The sequence below is a fragment of the Girardinichthys multiradiatus genome, chromosome 1 (assembly GCF_021462225.1).
Source record: "Girardinichthys multiradiatus isolate DD_20200921_A chromosome 1, DD_fGirMul_XY1, whole genome shotgun sequence".
NCBI classification, from domain to species: domain Eukaryota; kingdom Metazoa; phylum Chordata; class Actinopteri; order Cyprinodontiformes; family Goodeidae; genus Girardinichthys; species Girardinichthys multiradiatus.
The window spans coordinates 14161453-14170275 of record NC_061794.1 but is presented as its reverse complement, the minus strand read 5'-3'; the positions used below and the strand labels follow the sequence as shown (position 1 = coordinate 14170275).

The 8823-nt window shown below is 42.6% G+C and overlaps 1 protein-coding gene across 3 annotated transcripts in view; it reads right to left on the bottom strand.

The window, feature by feature from the left end:
• Nucleotides 1-852: 852 nt before the first annotated feature.
• The window catches only part of LOC124859363, a 32782-nt gene continuing 24811 nt past the window's right edge, over nt 853-8823 (bottom strand). For 2 of the 3 annotated variants that reach the window (XM_047353150.1, XM_047352485.1), the window contains 5 exons: nt 5503-5679; nt 5076-5192; nt 2075-2161; nt 1731-1878; nt 853-1640 (listed from right to left, as the gene is read on the bottom strand). In XM_047353150.1, the coding sequence (XP_047209106.1) occupies nt 1624-1640; nt 1731-1878; nt 2075-2161; nt 5076-5192; nt 5503-5679 (546 nt within the window). In that variant the 3' untranslated portion in view covers nt 853-1623. The remainder of the gene's footprint in view (nt 1641-1730; nt 1879-2074; nt 2162-5075; nt 5193-5502; nt 5680-8823) is intronic. The other variant, XM_047353962.1, reaches the window with a different exon arrangement.

Sequence of the window (8823 nt, the reverse complement as noted above, 5' to 3'; positions counted from 1 at the left end):
CTCGTAACAATACCCCGTAGATTCTCTGTAAGGTTCAGGTCAGGTGAGTTTGTTGGCCAATCAAGGACAGTAACACCATCACCATCAAATCAGGTATTCGTTCTTTTGGCAGTGTGAGCAGAGACTGTCCTGGTGGAAAATGAAATTAGCATCTCCATGTCAGCTGAGGGAAGCATGACGTGCTCTAAAGTTTCCTGGTAGATGGCTGTGCTGGCTGGACTTGATAGAACACAGTGGACCAACAGATGCAATGGCACCTCAGATCATCACACTGGACCTCAAGCAACTTGGATTCTGTGCCTCTCCTCTTCCTACAGACTCTGGAACACTGATTTCCAGAAAAAATGCAAAATTTACAATCAACTTCTTTCTTCCACTCAACTTTCCATTAATCTGCTTGAATGCAGCATGCTGGGAACAGCCAGCTTCTTGTAGAGGGTGTCAATGACAGCTGTCAAGTCATCAGTGTGCCAGCCAAGGTTCTCCTTGACAGTGACTCTCCTGCATATTTCAAAAGAAATCCCTGCTCCAACACACCAGATTCCAAGGGCTGAGTGACCACTTCAGCATGTCCTAACTAATTTGGCCTTTCTGATATTTAAACTCACTGAGATACACATGTAATTCCAATAATCTGTATTATTCATAATCTTACAAACATCTTCTAAACAATGGTTTGATCCAAGTTATTTTCCAACAACATTCCTGAGAAACTAACAGCCAGATTAAAGGTGAGAGGAAGAAGAGAAGAGAATCGGAGTTTTATATTTGGACTCTGAATCTTGGACGCTGTCTGTCGTAGAACTCGAATTTTCTATCTAAACAACTTTTATAGACGAAAGAGAACACTGGTATGGTTTTGAGTTTTATTAAGAATCCAGAATATAAAAAAAGTGAGTGCATTAAGGTGCAGAATGTTAGAAAATCTGTGAGTGAGCAAAAGTGGCACATAAAACATTGCAAATCATTAGAGTAACTCCAGCACCAGTAGAGAAAGTAGTTCACTTCACAAAAAATATAGTAACATCCAGTTTATAACTTACAGTGTATCATACAGTGAAAATACGAACTAAAATGTCTTCAATAATTATAGTTTCATAAGGTCAGATCAGTGTGATGTTTGCACCCTGAATACGTTCTTCCAAAAAAGTCCAAAAGTAAGTTCTGTTCCCAGTTCTGTTCAGGCATATTTTGATGCCTAATTACAAAATAAAGTAAATATTGCACTTTTAGGTCACTTTGGGCATTACCAAATGAAATTAGGCAAAAGGAGTTCTGATCAAAAGGAAGCTTTTGGCTGACTCGGGAACATTTACATTAAATTGTTTTATGAGCTTGTTAATGCACTTAAAATAAAGTACTTTAAACTCAAACTAAAAACAATCATTTAGATTAGAAAAGCTTAGAACAATTACACATACTGACTCATTTTAATGCAAGGCTTGAATTTAAGTACAAAAGTAGATTTTTCCTTCAGTAAACAGCTCATTAGAGTTAATACATGTAAATAAAATCCTTGGTCAATGCTTTGGTAGAGTTAATGCTGGATCAAAATCAGAGCTCCACCTTCATGTCAATCTGCAGCGAGGTCCTTGATGGGGGTAGCCAGCTGATGTGTGCTCTCTAGCTGGCTGCAAACACTGAAAAAAAGAAATCATAGCATAAAATAACAGATCATTCTCAGCTTTTTAAAGCAGTAAAACAGAAATGTGCTTTGGCTTGTAACTCACTTCTCTCTCTGAGGCCCTGTCCAAAGCTCTGCACCAGTCTGATGAGGCCCCAGATTAATACCCCTTTGATCAGCAGCGAAATCAAAGCTCCGGTGACGGCGGCTGCTTCCAGGGTGTACGATTGGTCCTGGAACCATTTCTCTATCACCTGGAATGAAAAACAAACCTTTGCTGCAAGTCTTTCCCCTTCCTCTTTCTGCCTGTTTCCTGTCTGATCACTATAAATAAAAGCTACTAGTGCCACAAAAATCTTCAAAAAGGAGGACAAAGTAAATTTACAATCAGAAAGTGACAGATTTTTCAGGGCCTAGCATACGGATTCTCTAGAAGAGTTATTGACCTACCGAGTACATCAGATAAATGAAGAAGGCCACTTGAGGAAGGTTCTGCACCATGAAGAACCAAACCAGAACCTTGACTTCCTTCAAAACCTGAAACACAGGCGAGTTGTTAACAAGACATCATGGTTCTTCAACAAGTACCATGATGCTGGACTCCCAGACTTGCAGGCGCTCGTTCAGTTTGGGTCCACACCACAGGGTACCGGTAGAAAACTTTAGAACACTGGAAATTATTTATTATTTATTTCTTAGTTATTGCAAACACCGGGACTGGTCATATTTTCTAGATTTCCTAAATTATTGGTAATTTAATAATACGTCCCACGTAGTATAACATGTTATGTGTGTTTCAGCTCTCGGCTCTGGATCTGAACCGGGCACCCTTCTTATCTCCCATCCACCTTGGGATGGTGTGCAAACCCCACCTACTTGGTTTCTGTTCCCAGTGAGGGTGATGGTGTTAAACTGAAGTGTCTTTTTCTGTGCATTAAATAAAATCCAGAACTTTTTCGCCAGGACAGTGCTTTCTAAAAACGACAATTAGTGTTTGATGTTATTACATTAGTTACTCTGCAAAGGTATTCATACCTAACTTTAAAAATCACAAACTTCAACATATTTCATGGGGATTTCATGTGATAGACCAACAGTAAAGTAGTACCGTACATAACGGTGATGTAAGAGGATACACAGTCACCTGTTGCTACAATTCAGGGAACCTCTGAACCGGGCATTTCTAACACATGGATATGCTTTGATCTGCCGGTATGTTTAGGCTTGTTTGCCTTCTGGAAGGTGAACCTCTGCCACAGGCTAATCTCTTCTTACAGCTTTCCTCTCACCACTCTTCCATAAAGGTCGGACTAACGGTTTTCCTGTACACACATTCTCCCACCTGAGCTGTGGGTTTCCGCTGCTCCTGCAGAGTTAAACTTGGCCTCTCCTTGCCCAGCCTGTCAGCTCATGAATACAACGAAAATGTACAGGTCCTTCTCAAAATATTAGCATATTGTGATAAAGTTCATTATTTTCCATAATGTCATGATGAATATTTAACATTCATATATTTTAGATTCATTGCACACTAACTGAAATACTTCAGGTCTTTTATTGTCTTAATACGGATGATTTTGGCATACAGCTCATGAAAACCCAAAATTCCTATCTCACAAAATTAGCATATTTCATCCGACCAATAAAAGAAAAGTGTTTTTAATACAAAAAACGTCAACCTTCAAATAATCATGTACAGTTATGCACTCAATACTTGGTCGGGAATCCTTTGGCAGAAATGACTGCTTCAATGCGGCGTGGCATGGAGGCAATCAGCCTGTGGCACTGCTGAGGTCTTATGGAGGCCCAGGATGCTTCGATAGCGGCCTTTAGCTCATCCAGAGTGTTGGGTCTTGAGTCTCTCAACGTTCTCTTCACAATATCCCACAGATTCTCTATGGGGTTCAGGTCAGGAGAGTTGGCAGGCCAATTGAGCACAGTGATACCATGGTCAGTAAACCATTTACCAGTGGTTTTGGCACTGTGAGCAGGTGCCAGGTTGTGCTGAAAAATGAAATCTTCATCTCCATAAAGCTTTTCAGCAGATGGAAGCATGAAGTGCTCCAAAATCTCCTGATAGCTAGCTGCATTGACCCTGCCCTTGATAAAACACAGTGGACCAACACCAGCAGCTGACACGGCACCCCAGACCATCACTGACTGTGGGTACTTGACACTGGACTTCTGGCATTTTGGCATTTCCTTCTCCCCAGTCTTCCTCCAGACTCTGGCACCTTGATTTCCGAATGACATGCAGAATTTGCTTTCATCCAAAAAAAGTACTTTGGACCACTGAGCAACAGTCCAGTGCTGCTTCTCTGTAGCCCAGGTCAGGCGCTTCTGCCGCTGTTTCTGGTTCAAAAGTGGCTTGACCTGGGGAATGCGGCACCTGTAGCCCATTTCCTGCACACGCCTGTGCACGGTGGCTCTGGATGTTTCTACTCCAGACTCAGTCCACTGCTTCCGCAGGTCCCCCAAGGTCTGGAATCGGCCCTTCTCCACAATCTTCCTCAGGGTCCGGTCACCTCTTCTCGTTGTGCAGCGTTTTCTGCCACACTTTTTCCTTCCCACAGACTTCCCACTGAGGTGCCTTGATACAGCACTCTGGGAACAGCCTATTTGTTCAGAAATTTCTTTCTGTGTCTTACCCTCTTGCTTGAGGGTGTCAATAGTGGCCTTCTGGACAGCAGTGCCACAGGCTGATTGCCTCCATGCCACGCCGCATTGAAGCGGTCATTTCTGCCAAAGGATTCCCGACCAAGTATTGAGTGCATAACTGTACATGATTATTTGAAGGTTGACGTTTTTTGTATTAAAAACACTTTTCTTTTATTGGTCGGATGAAATATGCTAATTTTGTGAGATAGGAATTTTGGGTTTTCATGAGCTGTATGCCAAAATCATCCGTATTAAGACAATGAAAGACCTGAAATATTTCAGTTAGTGTGCAATGAATCTAAAATATATGAATGTTAAATTTTCATCATGACATTATGGAAAATAATGAACTTTATCACAATATGCTAATATTTTGAGAAGGACCTGTATAATTTTCCTTCCACTTCACAATTATGCACTACTTTGTGTTGGTCTATCATGTAAAGTCCAAATAAAATAGAATGGAGCTTGTTGCTGTAATGTGACAAAATATGGAAACGTTTAAGGAGTTTGAAAAGTTTTGCAAGGCTCTGTTCTTGCTGGCACCACCTTCTGCAGTGAAGTGTAAATGTTGTGGACGTACTGGAGCACGCAGAGTTTCCTGGTTGCAGTGAGAAAGTGTTTTGTTCTCAGGTGTTGTCTATTTGGGCTGTCAAACATGAAAGCAAGGATTTAAAGTATTCCAGCAGATCCTTGCATGTTAGAAAGACAATCAATGTTTTCTGTTTTTCAGTAGTTATCATCCTGGAGCTGATCAGTGTTTAATGTTTTCATCATCATCCTCATGTCTCACCGCAACAGCTCCGACAGCAGCGGTGAAGATGGCCCAGAACACCCCGACTCCCAGCAGTATTGTGTTGATAGCAGACACGGCAGAGTCCGACGTAGTGATCAGGATGCACAGACACAGCTGAAAACATCACACAAACAATCCACCATCATGATGTCAGTCCACGGTTATTTCAAAAAGAATCCGAACACATGAGAGATGCAGGATGTTTTGACCTCTCTTCCTTTGTACAAAAGCAGCATGTGACACGGGTTACATCCACAAACCTTATCTGGGTGTCCTGAGGCTCATAAGAACAACCAGTTAAGTTACTCACATTTATTCTATAGGGACACGCATCTTCTGACGTCTGAGCGCAGCAATGAGAAAAAAACAAGGCTATGTCTCACCGCTAATCAAACTGTGGGGATGGTTTACCCTCCAGGCTTACCTGAGCCTGCAGGTCAAAGGTCACCATTGAGAAACAGAGGTTGAGGAGGAAGTACTGCTCCTGTAGGCTCTCCAGGGCCCCGCCGACCCGAAATGCCATCATGTTGGGCCTCAGGATGAGCAACGTTGTGCAGAACACGTGCACGATGCCCAGACACATGATGCAAACGAAGCGAACCTGCAAGACAAACACAGTGCCGGTGATGGGAGCTGTTAACCCCTCTGTTCTGGTGCATCGTTGTTGTTTGGAAAATAACCGTCCAACACATATACGACTGAACGTGTACCGTACTCGGCGGAGGAATTCATCCCGTTTTAACTTATATAAGTAGCTCAGGTTCAGTCAGCGTGGATACAGAGTCTTGTCATAGATTCTCACTTTGACTAGGCCATTCTAACATTAATCTACAGGGGTTGGACAATGAAACTGAAACACCTGTCATTTTAGTGTGGGAGGTTTCATGGCTAAATATGACCAGCCTGGTAGCCAGTCTTCATTGATTGCACATTGCACCAGTAAGAGCAGAGTGTGAAGGTTCAATTAGCAGGATAAGAGCACAGTTTTACTCAAAATATTGAAATTCACACAACATTATGGGTGACATACCAGAGTTCAAAAGAGGACAAATTGTTGGTGCACGTCTTGCTGGCGCATTTGTGACCAAGACAGCAAGTCTTTGTGATGTATCAAGAGCCACGGTATCCAGGGTAATGTCAGCATACCACCAAGAAGGACGAACCACATCCAACAGGATTAACTGTGGACGCAAGAGGAAGCTGTCTGAAAGGGATGTTCGGGTGCTAACCTGGATTGTATCCAAAAAACATAAAACCACGTCAGAATTAAATGTGCACCTCAACTCTCCTGTTTCCACCAGAACTGTCCGTCTGGAGCTCCACAGGGTCAATATACACGGCCGGGCTGCTATAGCCAAACCTTTGGTCACTCATGCCAATGCCAAACGTTGGTTTCAATGGTGCAAGGAGCTCAAATCTTGGGCTGTGGACAATGTGAAACATGTATTGTTCTCTGATGAGTCCACCTTTACTGTTTTCCCCACATCCAGGAGAGTTACGGTGTGGAGAAGCCCCAAAGAAGCGTACCACCCAGACTGTTGCATGCCCAGAGTGAAGCATGGGGGTGGATCAGTGATGGTTTGGGCTGCCATATCATGGCATTCCCTTGGTCCAATACTTGTGCTAGATGGGCGCGTCACTGCCAAGGACTACTGAACCATTTTTGAGGACCATGTGCATCCAATGGTTCAAATATTGTATCCTGAAGGCGGTGCCGTGTATCAGGATGACAATGCACCAATACACACAGCAAGACTGGTGAAAGAGTGGTTTGATGAACATGAAAGTGAAGTTGAACATCTCCCATGGCCTGCACAGTCACCAGATCTAAATATTATTGAGCCACTTTGGGATGTTTTGGAGGAGCGAGTCAGGAAACGTTTTCCTCCACCAGTATCACGTAGTGACCTGGTCACTATCCTGCAAGAAGAATGGCTTAAAATCCCTCTGACCACTGTGCAGGACTTGTATATGTCATTCCCAAGATGAATTGATGCTGTATTGGCCGCAAAAGGAAGCCCTACACCATACTAATAAATTATTGTGGTCTAAAACCAGGTGTTTCAGTTTCATTGTCCAACCCCTGTACTTTGATCTCATTGTATGTCAGGCTGTATTGTTAGGGTGCTGTCCTTCTAGAAGGTGAACCTCTGGCCTGTCCGAAGCCTTTTCAGCTTCTAACAGGTTTTCTTCCAGCACTGTCGTCTATTTTGCTCCATCTATTTTAACATCATCTCTGACCAACCGTCACGTCACTGATGAAGAAAATCCTGGTGTTTTCAGTGGGTTTTCTGCCTCACATAGTGTGTTGCACATACTGTAGGTCAAGAAGATAGATTTTAGTCTCACAGAACAGCGCTCTGTCTCTTTCCCCTGCATGGCTTGTGCTAAACTGCCGAGGAGAAATATTTTGGTCTTTCATTTAAAGCTGAGCTGTGGATCTCAGTAGCTCCTCCAGAGTTACTATGGCAATCTTGGCTGCCTATCTGATTGAAGCTCCCCCTACCACACCTGTATGTTTAGGTGGACAGCCATGTCTTAATAGGTCAGAAGTTCTGCCATGCAGTTTCCATTAATGGAGGATGGATTGAACAGAGATCTGTAAGATGTACAAAGTTTAGCGTACTGTTTCAGAACCTAAACGCTTCAAACTTCTCCAGAGTTTTCTCCCTGACCTGTCTGTTGTGTGCCTTGGTCTTCATGAAGCTCTGATAGATGTTTCACCAGATAAGTTTGTTGTAAAGGTCAATGAAAAGCTGCAACAGTCATTGGGGCTCATTCTTTGTTTTCAAATGTGGAAAATGTACAGTGTGCATTTTTAAAGCATAATTCTGTGGAGAGGCTTATATTGCATGGCAGAAACTATTTATGCTATCCTATCCTTCAACCTTTCTTTAACAATTCTGATCACCCCGTGTCTTCACTCTCCAGTGAGAACTTCCCTCTGGGTCTCCAAACCGCAGTCATTCAGACAGCTTTCTACTGTAACTAAGACTGATTGCAGCTCTACATGACCCACATTAAAAAATCTGAACTATTCCTTTAAGATACAGATCTGCAGCAAACTAGTAGAGCCCTTCTCCTAGAAATGACAGGCATGCAGCATTTCCTGCAGCTCTCTGGGACCGCAGAGGTTGATGACTGCTACTCACCAAGTCTCTACAGCAGAATACCACAGATCACTATTAAAAAAAGATTTGAAAACTGAAAATCAAAATGGCATGTGCACAGGTACTGCTAGAATCACTGCAACTTCTACAAGTCGTCCTCCTACAGAAGATGAAGGCATTTCTTGCACCAACAGATCATAACATCACCATTCATCTACTGCAGGTCTAGACAATCAAATCAACCTCCACGTGGAGCAACAGTGACACCAAGTGGCAAAAAGGAAACTAACAGGTTGTTATGCAGAGCTTGTAATATTTGCCAAATGATCTGCAAGCTCAACGGCCCATTTTAAACTTGTCCTGGTTCCCAAAACCTGTTTCATGTGTTTCTAACTCACACATTTACACACAGCAGCCCTGCTGAGTGCTGCTCTTAGTAACTCAAAACCCATAATAGCTACAATCAGTGGCTACTGTAGGATGTGTGCTGCTAAAGGTTTTTCTAAAACTGTATTCTCTTCAGGAGTTGAAATAGACGGTTGGGTAACACCTTGGTGAACATTTATAAACTGAAATCTAAATAGTTTTTGGCTCAATTTGGTAGAGATTTGGTTTAAAGTTAGACGTTTTTTTGT